Raw genomic sequence first — 24,262 nt, 5'->3', positions numbered from 1 at the left:
GTCCATTATTAATCTGAGACCTGGCGGCTGACGATGCTAACACGCTACTGATGCAGCTAGCCCAGGTGACTTAAGTACCATTTTAAAATAAAACCACTATCAGCCATTTTAAAATATCTTCTTGGTATATATTTCCTTATTTGAGCTGTGAATGAACCTGTAGTCTTGGGAGTGTAGTTATGTGATTGATGGTTTTATAACCCTGAATAGCAGCTCCAGATAATGGCATATCCAAGTCTGAAAGTGTGACTCCAATCACTGTAGAATCTAGGCATGAACAGACTAAGGGTCATGCAGTCTCTGAATGCCACCGCAGTTGTTGGCATTGATACCATTTCATCATTGCCTGTGATTCCATCACTTTCCCTTATGTCGCCTGGCCTCTATTCTAACATCTTAAAATCTGCCATAGGACACAGAAGCGATAAAGTGTAATAAATCTGTTATCCTAAATTCATGAGAAGACTGGGCATCTGCTCTGAATGGCCTACCAGATTCTATTTTAGTAAACAGATACAGCCCTAAGAAAATGAAAATCATCTCTTCAAATTGCAGAATGCTTTTTTTAAGTTCTAGTGTGCTGCAAAAGAATTCCCCCGTGAATAAAGCTGGCAGTAATAACAATATCAGCATCCGCTGAAGGCTGCTGGCAGAATTATCTTTCCACTGACTTTCCTAAGCTGATTTATTTATGGGTACTGGACAAGACTAATTTAGTCTGGAATGTAGGTAAAGAGACGATGACTGTAATAAAATTAAGTATTTGCATAAGAGAAGCACTATGCAGGATAATTTATCGTTTCTATCTAGCACATTAAAGGGAAACATTCTAGATATAAAAAATAAAATAAAATGCATTGGCTCTTCAGCTGAGTGAAGCATTCGGGTTTTGAAGATGATTAGCCAGGGGAACTCACTGAGTATTTTTTATTAACATGTAGTACCCTCCTGGTGCACCCATGGTCCTCAAGAGTGGTGGAGCCTACTTAGCGCTTCCTCAGAAGTGCCTCTGAGGCCTGCCTTATGGCTAATGGACCCTGTGCTGCTTGGATTGATCACAATTCTCAGCTCTTCGTTTAACTGGGCTCCTTGGTTGATACTGGACTTCTGAGATTTGGTGCTTGCATCTAATAGCTGGGTAAATAAAGGAATAAACATAGCTCTAGGAGAAACAGTTAGGAGTTAACAGTTCCAGAAAGCTCCTAATACATCACTGTAAAACAGGATCTGGTGGCAAATTGTCTAAGGGGGGGTGTAGATGGAATCAAAAGGTAAAAGAAAAAGGCCTAGACATCAAGGGGAAATGGATGAGCAACCCCCCCAGCAGCAATCAAATACTTTCTCCACCAAGGAATCCCATCCCTTTTTACTAAAGTAAAGAAACATAATCAGAGCCCCCAGAAGCGAAGTGGGTTCATCCTCCAAGTGTTCCTACCAGGTTCTGAGTGGTCACTGCCCCGTGAGCCAGAAGCTCTACGGATTAATTTGAAGAAGAGGAGCTTTATAGTTAGGACTCAGCTGCAGGGTGGTAGCAGGTCTGGCTAGTGCTCGGAGTGTGCTGGTGCAGATACCCATCTCCCACTCTTGGTGAGTCTTCATGGAGTTTAGTTGAGTCCTGTGCCCCACTGACGAAAGTGTAGCTCTCAAGGTTGTGCTGTCATCTCTCCGGGTGTTGCTGGAACCATTCCCCAGGCTCTGGAGCAAGGGAGGCTTATCGAGTGAGCCTGTCTTCTCCCTCGGGTGGAACCCTCCAGGCTGTGGAGTTTCAGGGCTGGCAGGTTGCCACTTTTCTTTTCCTGGTGTATCTGGCTTGTGGCTTATGACTGCCAAGGGGATTTGGAAGCTTATGGCTCCTTTCCCTAGCCAAAACCCTGTGGTAAGGCGTAGCCTTTCCCTGCTGCCTCCTTGAGGGCAGCTAGCTTGGGGTGAACCCTTGTGTGAGCCTCTAGTGCCTCACATCAGCTGGGCTTCTTCCCTTCTGCTCAGTACAGACACAAAGTGACTGCTCCCGCTGCTGGGAAATTAATCACGTTCCTTCTCTTAAAATGTGCTTATCAGGTCTCTGTGCACATGAGTGCAGCCCCAGGCATGAACACGATTTCCTGGGCTTGTAGCTGGTTGTCATGGCTCCCATGCTTTTCCCATTTGTGGCTCAGCCGATGGTTGCTATTTGGGCACAGGCCTGTGACAGGCCATCCTGTGAGGTCCTAGGGAGCTTTTCATTCCCTGGCACCTCCTTATAAGCTCCTTGCATGCGAGGGGGGTGGGGGACGGTGCCAGGCAGCCAGTCATCTTCCCGCTTACTGCTTCTGGGCTACTGTGGGAGCTGCTGCTTTAAGCCTCATGATGATGCTGGTGGTCAGGCTTCCCAGGCACACCCAATAAACTGGCTGGAACCCAACTCAAGGTCGAGAGTTGAATAGTGATCAGTGAATCATCTCTATATTGTGCTTCCCTGCACATCCAGGACTCAGTAGGATGCAGTGACTGATCTGGCACAGGTATATTAACCTCTCCTCACTGAAGAGAGCAGCCCAAACCAGTCAGGGTGATGGACAGCCACAAGGTGATAAAGGAACGATTGTATGCCGTACCTGCTCCACTTGTCCCTGGTCCTTAGCTAAAAGGGATATTTTAGGTCCCAGTTATTTAACCTGACGTCAGGGTCATTGCTGCATCCTGTTGACTTCTCCCTCCTTCCACCAGAAGAGTTTTCTGGTCTTTGTATGTGATCAGGAATGATCACAGTAGCGTGTCAGGACATGTAACAAATCAGATTGGTCTCTGGATATAAGGCGTATTGGTCAGTCATCAAGTAGGAGCATCTGTGACCTAAATGTTGGAGTACCAGGCCAAGAGATGTGGGTTCTGTTCTGAGCTCTGCCATTGGTTCTCTTCACCTCTCTGTGCTTCTCTTGTTCCACATATAAAACAGCAACAGTGATTCTCCCCCACATTTGTAATGCGCTTTCGGAGCTATGGGCAACAAAGAATTATATAAGGGCGAATTATAATTATTACTATCACCTGCCGTCTCTGTTGGCTCCAGTGATGCATCTAACAGGTTGGACTTTTCTGTGTGGTTTGAGATAAAGAGCTGATAAATATAACCACAGATGAGAGAAAGAGTTCAACTTTGATCTGTGACTGAACTTGAGCAACTTGGGTATCATCCACTGAACCATCAAGCCATCACTTTCTCGCCTGTTTCCTTTGTCTTCCTCTTAATCCCCCTGTTAGAAGAGGCAGGTTTCTCCCCTCTTTCTACACAGGGTTATTCACATGGTAAAAAATACCATTTTAAAGATGTAATCCAGAGATTCACCAATAGATGTGTATAAGAGATGGGAATTTAGGTACCGGTAGCTCTAGTCATTTCAGGGAGTTTGCCCAGATTAAAAGGGAAGCTATAATAGGCCAGTTGCACCACACCCTGAGCAGAACTCTCAGAGGTTTCCTGTTCTAACATCACTTATTAACATCTCCCTGAGATGAGTCATCTCTGTCTGTCATCCGTCATGTCACTACAACTGCAGGCACAGACTCACTGCTTTAAATGGAAAAAATGTATCAGCCCACTCCCAACATACCAGGCAGCAACAGTAATGTAGTGCATGATCTGCTGGCCATGTGATTACCCTAAGCAGACACCATATATATGTGCACTTGTAGAGCCAGCGATTAACTATGTCTTCCTTTCCAGGGTGACACTAGAACTGGGAGCTCATAGCATAAGAGCTGCTCTAGGTCCAGTGCATCAGTGGTTCAGGGCTGAGGTTGTTCAACTACATGGGAAGCTGGGGAACTTCTCTCCCTTGTTCTCCCCCCAACAACCATCTTTCCTACGGCCCCCCAGAATGCTAAGGATGTGTGTGGGAGCATGGCTTCTTGAAAGGAAGCAGGTGGGAGCTGGCTGCGGGAGCTTTGTTCAGGTGAAGGGGCTGGCTCAGTTCCAAGCCCGGTGAGCCAAATGTTAGGTATGCGTTTCTGAATCTCACCATGAACTGACGCCTTCAGGGTGGACGCTCTACTTTGCAGCTCCATCAGATGACCCCTTTTGGTAGCCTGCCCCTTAACTCCTGAGCCCTTCTCTGGATTGGAAGAGGTGATGTTCTCTTAGGAAAGAATGCTGATTTTGAATGTTCTTGCACTTTGTGAAGGTGCCAAATGGACAGCCTTGGGGATCAAAGTCCACTCCACGCATGCCTGAACCCTAGTCCTGGGGGTCCATCTTGAGGGGTGAGAGAGTACTTCAGCATCTATGGGATGTTCAGCCCTTAGCCTCGCTCCTCAGACCACTAATAGCAGTGCCAACTGTGGGGGAGGTTTTGTGATGTGGACATGAGACCCCCACCACCATCTTATTTCATATAAGTGGCCATCAGAGTTTGTCTGTTGGTTGCAGCTGACCTGGGCTGGATTTGAACTAGTGACCGAGAACTAAAAAGCTCTGTAACCCACAAGGTCTAATCAGAGGCATCCAGTTCCTACCATGCCATACTGGAAGCTTTCCCTTTGCAGAGGTGCAAAGTGCTTTGGCACAAATCTTGACGCTCGAGTTTGTATTTTCTGGATTGTTTGTGTGCATAATTTTCACCAGCCAGTATCACAGTTAAACATGGAGGTGGAGAAATTGTGCATGCAAATGACCAGTTAGACATCTGAACCCTGACCTTTTGCCAGACATTCACCTAGTTGACAGTTCCTGTTCAAACAGTCACTGCAATTGAGCATGCAAAATATGCACACATATTTTTGCATTCACATTTCTGAATTTCTTAGCTTAGATGGTAGTACTGCTTTTTCAGGAGATCCTTCCCTCTTTACTCAGTTCTCACTCAGGAAAAACCTTCCATGGAAGTGAGAGGGTTTTTACTGGAGTAAGGACTGCAAGATCTAGGTTTCAACTCCTTCTCTCTTTCTAAAGGATTCATATCTGAGATGAATAAAACAATCATGTTGTTTTAATGGAGTAATGATTTTCTTTAATGCACCTGTATTTTACTTAGTCACTTTTAGGCCTTCGCATTCATTTCTTTATTGTTTTCATTTTCCTTTTTTTGCATTATTTATCCTCTGCCCACCCTCCTTTTTTGGCCCATTTTTAAATGATTCTCCTTCGGAGGTATGGGTCACCTGGTCCTTGTGACATTTTCCGCCCCTTCCCAAGGGTTATGATTGATCCTTTTTGTTTTCTTATTGTCCCATGCCCATCACAAAGAGCCTTTAATGCTCCAAAATGTTATGTTGTTCATGCATCTCATCTCCGCATAGCAGGTCCATCGCTACATAAGGCTGCTTTCATCTCCCATTGTTCCCTATGTTAAACTTCAGGAAGCTCATTTCTGGGCCTTTCGGAGCATATTATTGCTGTATCCTGCTGACGTCCTCCTTATTTGCTTAGTCATTAAGCCCTGTTTTAGTGACAGTGCAAAGGTGCACCAGTGCAGTGAGAATTCCTGGGTACTGTGCCTCTGTGTTGGTGCAGTCACAGCCTCCAGGAGCCGTGGGGGAACGCAACCTTTGTGCCATCCTTGAAGAGGAAAGGACAGTATCTGCAGCCAGTGTAAACTGGGGATAGGGCCACGGCTCCAACCCATTTGAAGAGGCTGGTGCCAACAGCCGCGCTTGGCCTGGTGAGTCCTGGAGCTCCCTGGGCTCGGACTGCCTAGTCCCTGCACAGAGGACACAATGCGGGAGGGAGGCTCTTTTCTCACTGTAGTATGTGGGATAAATTCAGTGACATGCATGGAGCTCCATTGACACCAGCGGGGGTTTTCATAGGAACAGACTGGACTTCCATCATAGACTTTGTTGGGAAGCAGTAGTGCTTTGTTTTCTGTTACAGAGATAATAGGTCCTTACTAAAGCCACCAGGCACAGTGGTTTGTCACAGTGGCCCACTCAGTCCAGCGTAACCAGGGTTAATGTAACCTGGAACTAAATAATGGCTCATCCCTTCATAGCGTCTCTGAACCTGCTATGTTAAAACCCAGAGGGGGACTAGGGACCAAAATAGGAAACCCACTAAAAACTCTGTGGGCAGGAAAACGCCAGACGATGCATGAAATTCCTGCTGTGCAGCAGATCAAGAGTTTTGGAAAGTTGCTTTTTAGCATCCAACTCTTCTGCTGTTCGGATTAAAGAAACCTATCCGAGTTGTAAGACAGTGCCAGCCATCTGAGTCTATTAGCTGTCTGCTCCATAAATGGCACAGTAATGAACTCGTAGCCTTGAGTTTGCTGTTTACCTGACTCCTTCTGTTTAAACAGAAAAGGTTAAACCCTCTAAACAACCCAATAAAAACCCTTCAATACAGATAAAAGGAAACAGCAACACAGGCAATTTAAGTAATTAAGAGCTTGGCCTTCACTTTCTATCTCAAAACAAAATCAATGCAGGGCCAGAGCGAGCGCTGTGTGTCTCCTACGCAGACAGCTACTGTGGGGCTCTTCTCAAGCCAGGATCGGTGTACGGGCACCGAGTAGCAGCCCTCTTGCCTCTGTCCGCTGGCCCATGCTCCTTAGGAAGATGAATAGATATTTTGCCAACCTCTGGAAAGCCAGCTCCCTAGGTATCATCTACCCCTAAATCAGTCCTCCCTCCCTCCTCAAAAACACCTCCTCCCAAATGGTAGTGCATTAACATACCATATGTATTCCTCTTTTGGGGCACTATTGACATAATTATGGTAGTGCCAACCCCAAGCATTCAAGAGTCATGAGTCAGACCCCAAGAATTACTTTTGACGTTCTTTTGAATTTCCTTAAGATTTCTCAGCCATTAGGGTTTGCATTTTCAATATCTTCTCTGCAGCCACGAGACCTAGAAACGTTATTTTTGGCTTTTAAAACTAAAGCTGAGATTCTTACTTAATCACTGGATTCCAGGAACTGGGGCTTGAAGAAAAACACCAAATGTTGTGGAGCTCACAGTAAAATCATGACATTGGTCACACTTGCAGCAGACATCCTCATTCACATGTTTTTAACCTGAAGTACCATTCAGGATTGCACTGTGTATTTAACCCTTTCTGGTATCTGAAAGTAAAGCCTTAATCTAAGGTGCATGAAGCAGAATGTCTCTTCCCACTGATAATTGTGGAGATATAACAAGGGGCTATTATTCAGTACATTGAGGGGGTCTTTCATACTACTTCTCTCCTCCCCACATTCACATGCCCGCTGTAACTCAGGGTTGCTTAATTTGCTAATGGATTTGTAAAACCAGAATTGGTAGGAGCTGACTTTGGAGCAGTACAAAATACTCCAGGCTAATAAGAATGGCCTCTGTGTTTTTTCCTCTTTCTAGAAAACAGAGATGCATTTCCACTGCAGTGTGTTTGAGCAGCATAAAATCACTTCCCAAGTGAAACAAGGTTATGGCCCGATGCCAGCAAAACCTCTGCCTGCCTATGTAGATCTTCCAGGTTTATAAGTAAGTTAGTGAAAATGTGAATGAAGCCAAGTGGCAGCAGTGTAATCATTTGCGTTTGCCTGATTAATTGCACTGCAAAGTACTATTAGGGCCATCGGCAAGGGAAGTTGATTAGCTTTGGGATCGGTCCCCAAATGGACACATTAACACAACAGAGATAACCATGGCAACGTGTCTGGCATTTATGTGCAGGCAGCTTGGGCATCTGAATCAGAGAAGTATAAGACAAAATGGCTGCTTGGTAAAAGTCCGCACATATTTTTATGAAGCTGTTTTTCTCTTGCATTCTGTTCCTTCTCTCATTCACGAAACAAGCATCAGAACCGCAGCAGGGACAGCGCATGAAGAGGGATTTTTCAAACAGAAGATAGTTTGCAGAGTACAAAGAAATGTTGTTTGTGAAAGACCAGGCAGGACTTAAAAGGAAAGCTCTGCTGGCTGCTCTCAGGAATTTAAGCACTCAGAATGAGGGGTTTTTTTTAAATTAAATGTTTATTGTTATACACTAAGGCATTGTCCCTCCTGCGTGTGGGTGGAGAATTTGCTCTGTGATCCTGATAAGGAGGATGTTCCATCACCTTGCTCTGCAAACTTTGGCAACTTAAATTAACTCTTCATTTTCTAATTTTATGAACACATTTGCCTTTTTCTTTAGATTTATGGCCTTCAGGTCACCAATTTCCCTTTAGTTTATAGTGGAAGCGGGGCCTGAATGGCCATTTTTTTCATATTGTTATAAATCAAGGGTGCAGGTTTTTCTAAAGGGTCACATTATTGAATTATAGACTTTCTTGCTTTCGTTGCACCGCCTAGCCCCAAACAATGTCTCTGAAGTACCTGATCCCATGCATCTGAGTATGTGTGTGTGTGTGTTTATATATGGCAGAGGGGGATGTGTTGATTTTTAGGAATGCTATTTTACACCAGTGCAAGTGAATCCAGCCTATGACATGGCTTGGGACCCTGCTGTTCAGCCTCCCCTGGAACATTCTTACAACACCCTCTTTTTGTTCCTCTACAGTCCCAAGTTTGACAATCTGTCCCAGCCACCTTGCCTGTGTGCACTAAGCCCCTATGTAAACAGAAGATACAATTATATTAGCAGCCACAGTTTTGAAGGTGCAAATACAGTTTCCCTGGCCATTACTGAGCCATGTTTGAACAAGTGTTCTAGATTAGTGATTTAGATCAAACTTCTGCACCTGGTTTTCAAAGGGTCATTCTGAATACAGATGAGCCAGGCAAGCTGCATATAAACTGTGTGAACGGGCACTCTGTTTAAACTGGGTTTTTTTAAAGCCAGTTCTCCCAGTGCAGACAAGGCCTGAGTGAAAAGAGTTTTGAGCCCTTAGCTCATTTCACCCAAGAAACATTATCTCGAAAATCCATGACTTAGTTCAACATATTTGACAGCCTCCATTTAGAAGCCTAGGAGTAAGTCCACATGCAGACATACCTGCCTGTTGCTGCTAGCAAGTGTGATCAGGGCGTAGTGATTGCTGTGACACAGTGGGCGCCTGGGTTGTTGCTTGGCCTCAAGACTCAGAGCATTTCAGCATCCAGTTCTGTCAGCTGCATCAGTGTCACTGTGGGATGAGCTGTTGGTGCAGGACATAGCCAAATGGTAAGGATGGTTGCACGGGGAACCAGTGCAGCATTTCCTTCCCAAAGTGCTGCATGACAGGGGAAAGTGTTTGGTTCACCACCTTGTGCCCTCATGTACATTAGTGCAAAACACGGATTTAGGAGCATTTTTTAACCATTCTGCAAACTACTGCAGCAGGTCCTGGACAGTGGAGAATCTGGCCTCTAGTGCATTGCTGTCTCAGAGAATCTAAACTTTACCTTCAGTAAATGTGAACCAAGCATTCAGCCACCTATAACTGTAGCTTGTTTGGTACCGGACTGGAGGGATAGATTTCCGCTAAAGTCTCCCAGAAATGCTATTATTACAACTGATTGGACAATGTGCAGTATCCTTTTGTGCATCGTCGCATATCACGCAATGCAGATCATAATTCCAGTGGCGGCACTTAGTGCGTTCCCATGCAGATAATCCAGAGTAAGGGCTTTTTGCTTCCCAAGGCTGAGAAGCACAGGTGCAATGCTGTGCTTCAGAAGATCTAGGCTCAGGGGTGGATTCTGATCTCATACCAGTGCAAATCAGTTGTAATGTCATGGAAGTCAGAAGAGTCACACTGGCATAAAACCAGCATAAGTGAAATTAGATTCAGGCCCCCAGTTTTTAGGCTGCCTCTGTACATATCATAGAGCAGGAACTAACTACACTGCTAAAGTAGCTGTTCAGTCCAGGGTGAGCTCAGCTAGCAGTTACTGGATCCGTTTTATCTCACTGTAAAACCTTGGTAGTAGAGTTTGTCTTCATGAGACTAATAGGAACAGCTTCACGCCAATTACCTGGGCACTGCCAAATTCTGCACACTTCAGGAGACTTCATTGGGAATGAAATAGACTTTGCTTTTGCATACCTTTGCCAGCCTCAGAATCGATTTACAACATTGACAACCAGGTTTTAAAAAAGCTTATCATCTGACAGCTCTTATTGTCCTCAGTAGGAGCTGATGGGTCCTGGACACTTTTGAAAATCCTGGCCTTACTGTGAATGTCAGTTTTAGAATCATAGAAGGGTAGGACTGGAAAGGACCTGAACTGATCATCTAGTTCAGTCCCGTGCACTAAAGGCAGGACTAAGTATTATCTAGACCATCCCCAACAGATGTTTGTTCTTAAAAATCTCCAATAATGGAGATTCTACAACCTCCCTAAGCAGTGCTTAACCAGTGCTTATTCCAGTGCTTAACCACCCTGATAATTAGGAAGTTTTTCCTTATGTCCAACCTAAACTGCCCTTGCTGTAATTTAAGCCCATTGCTTCTTGTCCTATCCTTAGAGGTTAACGAGAACCATTTTTCACCCTTCTTCTTGTGTACCTTTTGTATACTTGAAAACTGTTATGTCCCCTCTCAGTCTTCTCTTCTCCTAAACAACCCAATTTTTCAATCTTCCCACATAGGTCATGTTTTCTAGACCTTTAATGATTTTTTTGCTCTTCTTGTGTCTTACCTGCAATACTCCTGCTACTACATCTCAGAATTATATTTGCTTTTTTTTGCAACAGTGCTACACCGTTAACTGGTATTTAGCTTGTGATCCACTATAACTCCCAGATCCCTTTCCACAGTACTTCTTCCTAGGCAATCATTTCCCATTTTGTATGTGTGCAATTGATTGTTCCTTCCTAAGTGGAGTACTTTGCATTGATAGAGCAAGGTTTTGGCCATTAGTAATTCTTATTCCTGACTTCGCCACTTGTGTGACCTTGGTTCAGTTATTTGACTTCTCAGTTTGCCTCAGTTTGCCCATCTATAAAGTGAGTAGGATATTGCTTACCTATCAAGGGGGTGTTGTGAGGCTTAATTAATAAACATTTGTAAAACCTTTTGGGATCCTAAGAATATAAGTGCTATCTATAGTAGGTACAAAGAATCACTTTTATTAGGATGCTGGAGTCCTGCCTAATAAGGGGAAATTCCAAAATCACATAAAGTTTAGTGGTTTTGTTTACAAGAGACACTTCGTATTAATATATATTCCTTACAGTACTCTTAGTTAGTAATGGTGAGTAAACTGCAGTTGAACAGGACCCGTGGAAACAATATCATATTGTAATAAACAAATAGAGTAATGCTTTAATTATTTTCCCCAATATGAATTTGAGTTAGACATATTAAGACACTTTCCATAATACCAGTGGCTTGTTTTAAACATATTTATTGAGGGTCAGTAACTGTATTGGTTACATCTTTCCATATTAATAAATACGTTTTTAATAATCAGTTAGCATGTAAGGAGCGAACAGTGGCTGTTCCATAAACTCCAGTTCATTCTGAAATTAAGAAAATTAACTGTAATGTTTATGTTGAAATGTTGGAGAAACCTTAATTTAGGGCTCTGCCATTGATAGTGACATTAACAACTATAGACTCCAATCCGCACCTTTGGTATTCTGGGGATCTCAGAGCCATGAGTTAAATACAGTCTTGCATTTTCAGGTTCTCGGTATATAGCTTACACAGCAATTACCAGCGTTAGCCAGATGATTGGAAGACTGAGTGAAGGCTTAGGCCTGGTCTACACTTGGGGGAAGGGGGGAGTGGGGGGAGTCGATTTAAGTTACGCAACTTCAGCTACATGAATAACATAGGTGAAGTCGATGTACTTAGATCTACTTACCATGGTGTCTTCGTTGCGGTAAGTCAACGGCTGACGTTCTCTCCGTCAGCTCTGCCTGCGCCTCTCGCCCTGGTTGACGGTAGAGTGCTCGGCGGTTGATTTATCGTGTCTATACTAGACGCGATAAATCGACCCCCCACTGGGTCGATCGCTGCCCGTCAATCCAGCAGGTAATGTAGACCAGCCCTTACTTCTTTCCAGTATCTCAACAATTGGTTTAGCAGTGTTGTATTTTAAATTCCTTTCTGCAGGGGGATAATGATATACAGGACCTATGCATATCAGTGCTCCATTAACAGGGCAGTATCATATTTACTGATAATGCATAAAGGATCCCCCAGCCACCATCAGTCTGCACTTGCATCTCTATCAGACTTAGTACGTTCTAATGATGGTCCATGCAGTAAATTGCCTAGGCATGCTGTCCCTTTGATATGCATGCAGAACATTAATCTTTGCACTTTTATGCCGGGCTAAAAATAAACTCTTCTTTCTGCTGAGGTTCAAAGACCAACATTTTGCGCATCACTTACTGGACATGTTTCAAAGTATCACCTGTTGCAGCTGTCTGTTCAGTAAGCAAGTTATATAACTAGGATTAATAAAGGCTTACAGACTGATTGTGCAGTATAGTTCCTTGTATCTGTTCACCTTTGCACCAGTGAAACAGAAATATTCATTGCCATTGGATATTTTTTCCAAAAAAGCATTAGGCTTTCCTTTAAGAGCCACTGTGCTGAGCTTTCCTGGTGACTTACCATAGATCTGGTGCTTTGTATTGCCAACCGGAAAGCTCGGTTAATGGATAAAGTCAGTATCAGTTCTGGCTGGTCGTGAGCAAGATGCATTGGTGGCTCCTGTGTTCCAGGTGACTGGGTACTCTTTAACTCAAAGCACTGAGACTTGCTAGTGATTTTCATAAGTCTAAGCTTTATTGCTTATGCCTGCATTGTATGAATACTCATATAGAATTTACTAAAGACCTGAAGCCCTATCCTAGATTGCACTGGGCTCAGTGTAAAACCTGGGAGGGAATCTCTGAGGGCTAGTCTTTGTTTAGTTTCCAGAATCCTAGCCAGGAATCTGGAGGGGCTGTCCCCAGGTTATTACAGTGGCATCTTTCACTGGCTGACTGACGGTGGTTGTATTTCCTAGTGCATTGCTCCTTGAAGTCACCCTTTGGCTCTTTCTTGGAACTTGGCTTGCATTTTGCTCCTGTAGCACATAATAATACTTCACAATTGTATAGCACTCATCATTCATAGCTCTCAAAGCGCTTTACAAAGGGGCTTACAGGTCTGTATTCTCAGTTCACAGGTGGGGAAACCAAGACACAGAGCGATTAGGTGGCTTGCACAAGGTGATGCAGTGAGTCAGTGGACAAGACAGAGAACCCAGGTGTCCTGATTCCCATGCTGTTGCTCTGTTCGCTGAGCCACATAGTCTCATCTCTTACTCCTGCAGCTGAAGTGTGGTGTTCTGATGGCAGTGACCAGTGTGGCTACTGAACAGGCACTGGACTCTAGCCTGGGACTTGAGAGACCTAGGTTCAGTTCCTTGCTCTAGCACAGACTTTCTGTGTGACTTGGGCAAGTCACGTTGTCTCTCCGTGACTCAGTTCCCCATCTGTATAATGGGGATAATAGCACTGCTGCACAGGCATGCAGTGAGGGTAAATATGGTAAAGGCTGTGAGGCGCTCACATACTATGGTAACAGAGGACATATTACCTAAGTTAGATGGAAGCCAGTTATGGGCTTCAGTAGTGTTGTACTGAGTGTAGTCAGGACAGGATTTGGCTCTAAGACTTCTCAGCTCCAGCCCATCTTTAATATAAAACAGTTAGTCATTTCCTGTTTCACTGCCCCCTTCCTCCACTCACAGCCTCTCAGAGGAGAACCCCTTTCTGCCCATGTTAACTCCTCAGTGTCAGTGAACTGGCACACAGAGTGGAGATGGCCACGCTGGTCCCTTGTTCCATCAGCCCCACCCCTGCAGCTGTGCTCCCCTTTATCAGCGATGCAGGGAACATGTCTAAGAAGTGGGCATCTCCTGTGATGAATTCTTTGGCAGCCTTATTTTAAAACCAGTTGTAAGCACAGATAGCAGGTTTGATTGTCCTCTCATTTACACAAATGTAACTCCCTGACTTCTGTGAAGCTATTCCCAGTTCACAGAGGTGTAAGTGAGAGGAGAATCAGGCCCACGGGTTTGGCATGATCGGAACTATCCCAGCCACAGATGTTTTTTGAAGGCTGTAATACAGTAAAGTTTGTCGCTGTGTGCTTGTTTGTTTCCTTGCAGCATGTTTGTATATTGACATTTGTGTCATGATGTGATATTTCAGGGAGGAAATGTGATCTATGCAAATATTGCTGCAAGCTTCAGCTCCTGAGTTTGCAGAGAGCTGTCAGAGCGGGCACTGCGTTTTGCTTTTCAGTTCTAGCTCTTCCTGTGATTGCATGTCATTATGTGTGACATGGTGGTCATGCACATGGCAAGTGTGACACGTGATGCTATAAAGTTGCTGAAGAATGCAGGAGAATTGACAGCGAGTGCCTGCTCATTTCCCATCCAGGAAGTTAATGGCAGATGAGGCAGCTTTGCTTCGCTTCTCTTCATCCTGGTTCTTATTACACAATGTCCAGAATCAATCCATAAGTGTGATATGTGACTCCTTTCATTGCAAAGCACCACAAAGTGCTCCACTCACTATATACATACAGGAGGGCAGCCACCTTCAGCAGTATCATCTACAAGGATTCCTGTGCCATCAGGGTAGCAGGCAGCTTGCTCACAGCACATTATTCAGCAATGTAATCGCATTTGGTCAGGACATCACTGCTCTTACAAGTGGTGTTCTGGGAGCTTGAACATCTAGACAGAGCAGACAGGACCTCAGTTTAATGTCCTCTCCAGGAGCAAAATCTGATATTTTTTGCACTGCGGTAAATTTGAAGTAACTCTCTCTGATGCTAGTGGCGTTACATCCACAGTCAGAATCTGGCCCCCAGTAAACACTATAATACTCAACTGGCCTGATTTTCTTCTCATTTACACTGATGTAACTCAAGAGTTAACTTCACTGAAGTCAAAAGAATTCTGCTGTATTTAGGGGAGAGCTGGGCATAGTTTATCTAGCTGGGAAGGATGAAGAAGTGAAATGACCCTTTTAGAACTTGATTCTATAGTTTCAAAGAGTCTCAGGCTCAGATTTTGATCTTAGTGACTCTAGGAACACCAGAATAACTCCACTGCAGTAGCTGAGGTGTACTGAGATGCAGGGCAGGATGCATTGCTGGTCGAAATTGGCCTGTGCTGATTTAAATCAATGCAAGATGTAGCCCATCTTCTGACTGCTATGGTTCCAGTCAGATGCTCACGAATCCAGTCCAAGGCCCATCAAAGTCTGTAGGAGCCTTTCCATTAACTTTGCTGTGAATTAGACTGGGCTCTGAATCACAATGCAATCTCCATTTGTGTGGGAGGGTGGGCAAGGAGGAATTCCGGTGAGTTTCTGCGTGGTAGCCCATCATATTATGAAACAGTTCATCCTGAGGTATCTCAGGAGTATGTAGCTGTAGTGTTGTACATTCCTACGTAGGGCTTGTGTCGGTTCAGTGGGACTGCTTGTGGAGTAGGGTACTACTCAGAGTGTCTAGAGAGTGGAAGCACTGAACCCATAGCCTTCCTCCACTGGCAGAGAATGGGCCCACCTTGATGTCTCTGAGGCCTGGGAGATAATAGATTTGAGAAGAGGCTTCCTCTTGTGATGGGCAATTCTGGGACACTGTGTTTGGGAAGTGGGAGCTCAGTGTCTGGTGGCTGAGCTGATGTTTCCAAACTCATCTCACCTAAGACAAAGCATTAACCTCACATTCGTTCAGAGGGTGAAAAAAGAGCTCCATCCTTTAATTCTCCCCAAGGGATGAACAGCTTCAAAATGTAGAACAAGGACTTGCAGGCAGATCCTGATCTGCTGTATTGCAGGGTGAAAGGGGTCACTCAGTGTAAAAGAGATTGGTATCTGGCTGTCAGTATTTCCTAATTGGGGATTTTAATATCATCCAGTTTGAACTCAGATTGCTCACCCACAATTACAGTTGATCAAATATTGCTGCATGGCAAACCTCCAGAAAAGGCTTGTCAGTTCAGTGTCTTCTGCTAGAGAGTATTGGATCCCTGGGGTGCACTTATGCGACTTGCCAGGGCAGTTGTTGAACTGCACACACTCCTTACTGAGCACCGGCGGGGGGAGCATGTGATCACAAATTATCATGGCACAAAACTAAGGAATGGTCTTGTTTTTGCAGAGGACCCCCCTTTACATAATAAGATAGGCATGGCCCCGTCACCTCCTTTGATTACCCCCCACCCCCCGTCCGCCCGCCTGCCCACTTCCCTGGCCTTTTGGTACTGTGGCCAGTGGGGTAGTGTGTGTGTGATAGGGAATGTGCAGAGAGCCCTATCAGGCTTAAAGCCCTGTGTCTGCCTGTCCATCTGTGTAAGCTGCTAACCTACCTAGGCACAGCGTCTCTCCGTTCTGGCTGGGGTCGATCAGCATTGACTCATTATTATGGAAACAGTACCTCACTGAGAGAGAGACAGGATTCCTGAGCTCCTTGAAAAAGCAGTACTATCCTTAACAACCACATTCTTCTGCTTCTAGCTTCACAGTCTAAGAATAACAAGAGTTTCATTGGCTTCTCGTCCCCATCTGATAGCCCTTAAAGTAAATAACTGTAATAGCTGTCATAGCTTGGCTTACCGCATCTCAGCAGAGGATGGAGTACCCTACTTTTCACTTGTGCTTTTTCACATTAGATTTCCCAGCTCTGTACAGAGCAGTGATATAAAAATCCAGGCTGGCTATTTCTTTCCTGAAGTGGCACTTTGTCCACGTGATTATTCTCAGTGATCCCCTTCAGTGAGCTCTGAGGGGGAAAAAGCCCTCTGATATCACAGGGACCAATGTGAGGAGATGGATGCAGACAGATTTAGCCGGAGGTAGGGTTATTTGTTTGACTTCGGAATCAAAACATGTGGGAGGTTGCTGCCAACAGATGTGTAGTAATGCTCGCAAGACAGGAAGAAATAAAAGTGCCACATGAAGAGAAAAAATGGCTTAATTCTTCATGGTGAGAGAGGAAAGTATTTAATTCCTCGAAAGATAGGTTGTTCCCACAGAGACCTCGGCCCAAAGCTTTCGTATTGGTTATGGCTCTCTTGAAATCTGGGATTCTGCTGAATGCAGGGTAAAAGAGGCAAGAATGGAGTGTGTGAAGAACAGATGAATTCTTATTGATAACAGTCATCTATTTTTAAAAAGGAATAAAATATGCCATTAAACATTGAATATGATGGCATGTTTATTACTTCTGAAGTTGGTAATATTATGAAGCCAATTTAGCAGAAGGGGAAACTTAGGCGGAAAGTGGCTGAGGCCACAGAGACCGCAAGTAGGAGAGCCAGGCTTGGAACTCAGGAGTTCCTGGCTCCTGGGCTTGTGTTCAGACCACTGAACGGCTTTGTAAAACAAATTCAGCAGCTCTGTGCTTACATCTATTGAGTGTGGAAGCTTCTGAGGTGCAGGAGGTAGAGCCTGTTGTGTAGGCGGCTCTTAAGGCTGTAGGACAGGGTGGCAGAGGGAGGTAAGCCAGCAAACTCTCTCATGCTGTGTGGGGAAAACGCATTCAGTGATGGACAGTGTCCCGAAGAACTGATAGCTGCTCTCTCTTGTATCATTGTCATGTTGCCTAGGGCTGACTCCTCGTTGTTTTTTTTAGGGCTAAGGGATTCCCTTAAGGGAGCAGTAAAAATAAATGAAAGACTGAGGGGGTCACCCCCCTTTTAGAGTTAAGGAGAAGCCTTGTTGCAGATAGCCTAACACAGCTCAGTGCACTGTGTGGTTTTTCTTGTGCCAGAGGCAGCATCAGACTTGGTAGAGTTCCTCGTAGCTTCCAGTGTAATGCAGACTTGCCCGAGCTGGGCTGGAGGAATAAGGAGACCTCTAACCTGAGTCTCGTCCCCTGCACATTTGTGCTAATTCAAATTATTTCATGATCAAACTTGCAAATAAAAACATTGCAAGTTTGGGGCTCTGCACAATACTTTCTGTTCAGGCTAACGTGAGGGAGAGTGATTTCTGGGAGAAAAGGAATGTCTGGAATGGTTGTTAAGTCCTTCCTGGACATAGCTGTGTGCAAGGATATGTCGGGCCAGTAATGGCATCATAGGGTGGGCAGCTTTCCTGTGCAGAACTAGGTGATGGGGGGGCATCATTAAAAAGGGAGAGGGAAGGTAGAATAAATTTAGAGTAGTGTGGTCTAGAGGTTAAAGCAGGCATTGGGAATCAGGACTCCTGGGTTCTATTCACAGGTCTTCCACTGTCTCATTGTATGGACAAGTTTGGACCGATCAGTCTGTTCCATGATCTGTAAACTGGGGATATTGTGAGGCTCTGTTCATCCATGGTTGTAAAACACTTGGGTTCCCTAGATGAAAGGCTCTACAGAGCTGCGAACTGTTGTTGTTTGTTAAGATGCCTATTTAACAGTTTTCTACATTCTAAGGCCAGGATTTAGGGATCATAATGGCACAATAAGGCATACACTGAAATGGACTCCTGAAAGCATAGCGGGCACAAGAAGGCAGGACCCCAGTCCTCCATTGGCAGGCTTTCTTGGAAAGGAAAGTGCTGTTGAGAAAAGTAAAGTTCCCAGATGACGGCAGCATTTTCAGTGGTTGCTGTGAATGCTTAAGGAGCAGCATTCTAAGCATCCAGGTGAGTTCACCGCACAGCTGGCTTGCATGCTGTGGCTGGAATCCTGCCTCAGTTTCAGAAAGCCTGATGGCCACAAAGCCAAATACTCAGAGGGGATTTACTTAATGACGTTACTGATCTGGGCCTAAACCTCTCTGCCTAGTTTCTGGCTAAAATGTGGGATCTTTGGGCACTTTCAGTGGTTACCGCAATCTAGAGGGAGTTTGGAAAACTCTTCGCTAAATTCCAAACTCCTCATGTGTATCCCCCAAACTCAAATTCACTCCCTAGGGTTGAGTAGCCCAGCAAACACAAACAAATTCAGAGCAACTTCTGGTGCCAGTATATAGTGTGGGCCAAGTTCATTCCTTGTGTAACTTCATTGAAGTTAATTGACTTTGATGGGGATACATCTGCGATACTTTTGACCCATTATATGTTTTCCAAAGTTACATGGAAAATTTCCCAAACAGCAGACACATGGTTTCACCTGTGCTTTGACTATAAGCTCAGTTTATCTTCATTCTTTCAGTGTGCAGTCCTGGACCTGAACAAATAAACCCCTGACTGTAGGGCTCGGCTTCGAGGTACTTCAATCTTTATACAATTTTTAAAACTCATTTACAAATATTCATGCTGTCTCAGCCAGAAGTGTGCATTGGGCTCTATCGCTAATCCATGGGATTCATGTTCAGATACCTTATGCAGTAATGCTTTCCACTTCTGCTATGGATCATCACCTGCTGGAGAAGATCAGTGGGCCTGATCTTGCATTAAGCTGGTGCCTAGGGGACACAACCAAGACGGGGTCCCCATTGTACTATGTGCTCCATATACACATTGTAAGAGAGAGTTCCTACCCCAAACATTGTAAGGTATAAATAGACAAGGCAAAGGGTGAGAGAAGGAAAGGATTATTATTCCTATTTTACAGATGGGAAACAGAGAGAATAAGGGTTTGTCTACACAAACAATGAGTTTATGGCAAGCTGGGGAGTAACTCTACACCGCACTAGCCTGCCGCACACTAACAGTCTCTGTGGACCGTGCTGACGCACACTAACAGTTTCAAAGAGGATGAGATCAGAGTGCATTAACAAATTGCTAATGAGCGTCAGCAGGGTCTGCATGCACAGTTATCTCATGACAGGCTGGTGCAGGATAGATTCACACCCCACCTTTCCTCAAACTAAATGTTTGTCTAGACAAGCCCTAAGTGACTTGCCCAAGGAGTCTGTGGCAGAGCTGGGATCTGCACCCTGCTTCAAGAGTTCCAACTCAGTGCCTTAACCAGCAGACCATCCTTCCAATCATAGATCAATTTCAGATGCCCTCACCCTCTTGAGGCAAGTAAGCATTGTTATCCCTATTTACTGATTGGGAAACAAAAGACCGAGTGGTTAAGAGACATGCCCAAGCTCATGCAGCAAGTTAGCAGCAGAACCAGAAATACAGCCCAGACCTCCTGAAGCCTAGTGCCTTGTTCTAACCACTAGGCAAAGCACCACGCTTGTGGATAGTGCTTTACTGTACATTTTGAAAAGCATAGCCTCTCCAGTACCTGAAAACTAAACACTTAGCAAAGTCGAATGTGGATATTTTTCTGTTTTCACATTATTTTTCTTTTGAAAACATTAAAACCATCCCCCACTTCTCCCTCCCCCCCCCAATAAGCGCAAATGGGTTGTTTTGGTGCAGTGTCCTGTTTACTCTTGCACATCCTTCTCTTTCTCATCTGACGGCAGTCACCCCACCCGAATTGCAAGCAGTGCAAAGTATTTTTTTACAGCAGCAGCATCTGACTCCTTCCTTGACCCACCGCTTTAAGCAGCCGAGTTGTTATCCTGGAGGTTCTTTAATCATTTTTATTTTAAGGAAATGAAAATTAGTGATGTGTAATTGCTCACTGGTTGTTTCTTTACCTCTGTTTGGGCTGTCTTGTCTACCATCTGCTTCTCAGTTAGAGGAAATGCCAAGGTATATGGAGGGGGAGTCAATCTATGCCCTTTTCATGCTGTTACAGCTCCTGGGGCACACCTAAAAAGATGCAGGGCACACATCCTTCTACATTAGTCACTGCTTATGCAATTACATCAATTAAAAACAACACCTACAATGGCAACGATCCCTATGGGTTGATAGATAACCAAGAAGGTTTAGCATCCTGTCGAAATAGCCAGCATCTCTCAGGAGGTCTCCCACGATGCCACATGTTCCTTTTAGTGGAGTGCAACTGTGGCTCCTGATGCAGTGTTAAACCACTGCCTATACCACTGTATATTAGTCCATTAAAGGGTAGAAAAAGAGATTGCACTTCCCATGGTGCCCACACAGTACAAGCTTTCGCCACGAAGGCGCATTCTGTCCCGAGAGTGTCTGCAATGTGGGTCACTTGAACGTTGAGATTTGCTGCGAGGTCAGGGGTGAAACACATGGGGTTTTGCCTCTGTGCTGAACATTCACTGTCCTTCTCATTTGTGAAGCTGTTGCTACATGAATAGGGACCCTGGTGTTTTCAAAGACCTACATCTAGTGTCAGCATATGAGCATTTTTCTTCCTGTAAGTTAGGCCTGGTCTGCACAGATTGTGTCACAATATAACTGTGTCAGTTAGGTGCTTTTTATTGAAATAGTTCCACTGGTGGAACACCCTAGTGTGGTTGCAGTTATAACAATATAAAAGTGCTTGGCCAGTGGAGCTTACTCCCCTTCTCATGCAGGAATAAGCTGTACCAGTATATGGACTTCTATACCGGTATACTGTGGCCATGCTAGGTGGGGTTCACCCTGTCTTGATGGAGATAGTTAAAGCGGTGCAACATTTGTGTGTAGGCTGGATCTTCATCTTTTCAAATGTATTTTGTTAGTGTCCGAAAAATCATGGAGAGTTCATAAGCGACTTGTGTTTTGGGGGGCCTCAATTTTGAGGGCCCAACTTGAGATACCAGATTTTCATAGGGTGGTTGCTCAGCGCTGTCTAAGAATCATGCCTTCTGCATGGCTCAAGTCAGGCCTCCAAATCTGAAGCACCCAAAATCATGAGTCAGTTTTGAAAATGTAGGCGTGTGCGTAAGAGCCTCGATCTTGCCAACACTTATGACCAACCTTACCTTTAAGCATGTCAGTAGCCCCGTTGACTTTGATGGGACTGCTCGTGATGGGAGTGCTTAAAGTTAAGCACGTGCATAAGTGATGGCAGGATCAGGGCATTAGTGATAAATAGTTTGTGGTCAGGTTTCTAATGATAAATTCTTTACCTACTGCAGCTCTTTCTTATGCTCTCCTTTTCTTCTCCTAGGATTACGCCCCTGCTAGAGCAGTCTCCTCCACAGGTTTCCCCAAGCAGTCTGTCTCTCTCTGAGATTTCGGAGGTCAACAGGACATGCTCACAAGGAATGAGCCGCTACGACCTGGATGAGATTGATGCTTGCTGGCTGGAGCTTGTGAACATGGAGTTCAGGGAGATGGGTAGGTGCTGCTGTTATTTCTCTGCTTGCCGGGGAGCACACTGAGTTGGTATTATGCCTTATTAATTATGAAAACAAAAAAGATTGAGGCCTTCAGTGCTGCTTTCACCCAGTAGAGCAGGGGTTCTCAAACTGGGGGTCGTGGTTTATTAGCCTCAGAGGGTCACGAGATGGTTACGTAGGGGTCATGAGCTGTCAGCCCCCGGCATTGCCAATATAAAAAGTTTGAGAACCACTGCAGTAGAGCAAGGAGGCTGATTTATAGAACAGATAACAGAATCCAGACTCCCACTGCTGCGCTTTAACTCCATGCCCATCTCTAGCTTCATCTCCATACTGCTCCCCAAAGCTGCACTCCATACTGCTCCCCTGTACTGCAGGAAGTGCCCCGTGGCCAGGAGAGGAAAAGGAAAGGTACCACACTGACATCTACTCCTCTTCCCGTGACTCTCTCCAACATCACAAAGGCCCCACTCAACTGTCTTCTTGCCAAACTGACAGATGGAGTCAGAGGAAAGCAGTGGCATTATTTCTGTCAAAATATAGGGAGCTGAGGAATATCGGTTATGGGACGCCTTTCATTTTCCAGTTGTCTGTATATGGCACAGCATGGTATTGCTAGCATAACTAGCTTTTTATCACTGCACATTTTAATCCATTTCAGTTAAACAGAAGTAAGTGGGATTGGGAGTTAGCCCATTAGAGTTTATGCTGTTGAGGTGGGCAAACTTGTTAGTACTGAGACTGGGTTGTAGTTACTATGGAGGAACTTTCCAACCCTGGCTGAGTAAGGGTTACTGTGTTGTGATTACAACCACTAAGCTAAGAATAGCAGACTATTAGTAATTTAAGTATAAACATTCAGCTTTTCACAACAGTGGCTGGAATTTACTGACATAAAGTGCTACTCCCAGAGACAGTGGTCTGCAAGGGAGGGACTAGATGTGATATAAAACACCTTAATAAACAGAATCATACACTGCTTTTTAGGAAAGACATGTTCAAACATACAGTTCATGAGCTAAATTCTGCATTGATCAGTACCCTGTGAGAACCTCTTTATTGCAGTGGAATCACACAGAGTGTAAATTAACGCAGAATTTGGCCCCATATATTTGCTGATCTTCTGCATTCTTGTTTTCAGTGAATCTCTTCTCCTTTCACTGACTAATGTTTTATTAGCCAGATTTGGTATCATTATCACCATGCATATAAGAGAATTCTAGAGGTGTTTTTGGAGCCTGGTTAACTATGTTAAACATTCATTGCCTCTCCCGCAGCCTCAGTAGTGAATCACAGACAGCCTAGCCCATCTTAGCAGCTTCAGCCCTATAGGTATCAAACCCTGTTTTTGCCACAGGTTTTGAAACATGAGTGATTTTGGCCAGGTCTTTGCACTAAGTAAACAACACAGCCATAGGAATCATATCAGCACTAGTCTGAAACGTTGCTGTCTGTCTTCAAAGGAACCAAACTTCCTATCGCTCCACAGATGAAGCTTCTGTTTCTGAGAAATCACACTCTGCATCCTTTCTGACTCTGATGGATTGTTAGTGTCATTGGTCTTTACACCCTCTTTTGAGCTTGGTTGCTGTGCAAAGTACTGCTTGCTGCCAATGAAATAGGGGTTTTTTTTTTGGTTTTGCTTTTTTTTAACAATTAAACTGTTTATTCAGTCATTCTTGCACTTTACAGCTGGAATTCTGGGAACTCAAAAATAACATCTTTGCCAGTGAGCTTCTTGTAGACACCAGAAAATGTTTCCACCTTGTGTTCAACATTATTCTGTTGTGCTTTGTCCAAATGGACCTTGATGAGTCTGTTGCCGTCTAGTTTCACGCGGAATCTCACGTGGTTTTCACTAGGGAAAACCAGATCTTCGAGAATGGCATGCACTGCAGTAACTGTACAGCTCCTGGGACGCTTTTGCTTGTTTTTTGTATGGCTTTTCCTTGTTGGTTTGGGCAAAATCCTTCTCTGAGCAATGAACACCACATGCTTGCTGCTGAATTTTTTCTTCAGCTCACGAACTAATCGGACCTGGATCTTCTGGAAAAATTTCAGCTGAGGAACTGGTACAAAGATTATGATTGCATTTTTACCACCCCCTACTTCAATTTCCTTAGCTGCCATGATGTTCAAGTCTCTCAGCTGAGCTTTTAAATCAGAGTTAATCTCCAACTCCAGGAGAGCCTGGGAAATACCAGACTCGAATTCATCTGGCTTTCACCATTGGGCTTCACAATCATTGTGCTAGATCTGAACATGGCCTTTCTCTCTCAGTTGTATTCCACTTCCAATTCTTCCTTGTAAGTGTTTCAAGGGCTCATAGAAGGTCAAC

The 24,262-nt window shown here is 44.5% G+C and overlaps 1 protein-coding gene, 1 long non-coding RNA gene and 1 pseudogene across 4 annotated transcripts in view; 1 reads left to right on the top strand and 2 right to left on the bottom strand.

The window, feature by feature from the left end:
- Positions 1 to 12,107, bottom strand: part of LOC311524895 — a 36,196-nt gene extending 24,089 nt beyond the window's left edge. For both annotated transcript variants that reach the window (XR_014712636.1, XR_014712637.1), the window contains exons 1-2: positions 11,692 to 12,107; positions 8,894 to 9,035 (exon numbers count right to left, since the gene is read on the bottom strand). This is a non-coding gene — a long non-coding RNA (uncharacterized lncRNA). The remainder of the gene's footprint in view (positions 1 to 8,893; positions 9,036 to 11,691) is intronic.
- The window catches only part of JADE2 (jade family PHD finger 2), a 148,560-nt gene that overhangs the window by 66,370 nt on the left and 57,928 nt on the right, over positions 1 to 24,262 (top strand). The window contains exon 5 of the mRNA XM_084636516.1: positions 21,753 to 21,922. Within this exon, the coding sequence (XP_084492642.1) occupies positions 21,753 to 21,922 (170 nt within the window). The remainder of the gene's footprint in view (positions 1 to 21,752; positions 21,923 to 24,262) is intronic.
- LOC311524893 (small ribosomal subunit protein eS7 pseudogene) lies at positions 23,568 to 24,188 on the bottom strand (annotated as a pseudogene). The gene has a single exon. The product of its transcript is annotated as a small ribosomal subunit protein eS7 pseudogene (transcript).

The sequence above is a fragment of the Lepidochelys olivacea genome (assembly GCF_965140295.1).
Source record: "Lepidochelys olivacea isolate rLepOli2 genome assembly, chromosome: 8".
NCBI classification, from domain to species: domain Eukaryota; kingdom Metazoa; phylum Chordata; order Testudines; family Cheloniidae; genus Lepidochelys; species Lepidochelys olivacea.
This window is presented reverse-complemented; position numbering and strand designations above follow the sequence as displayed.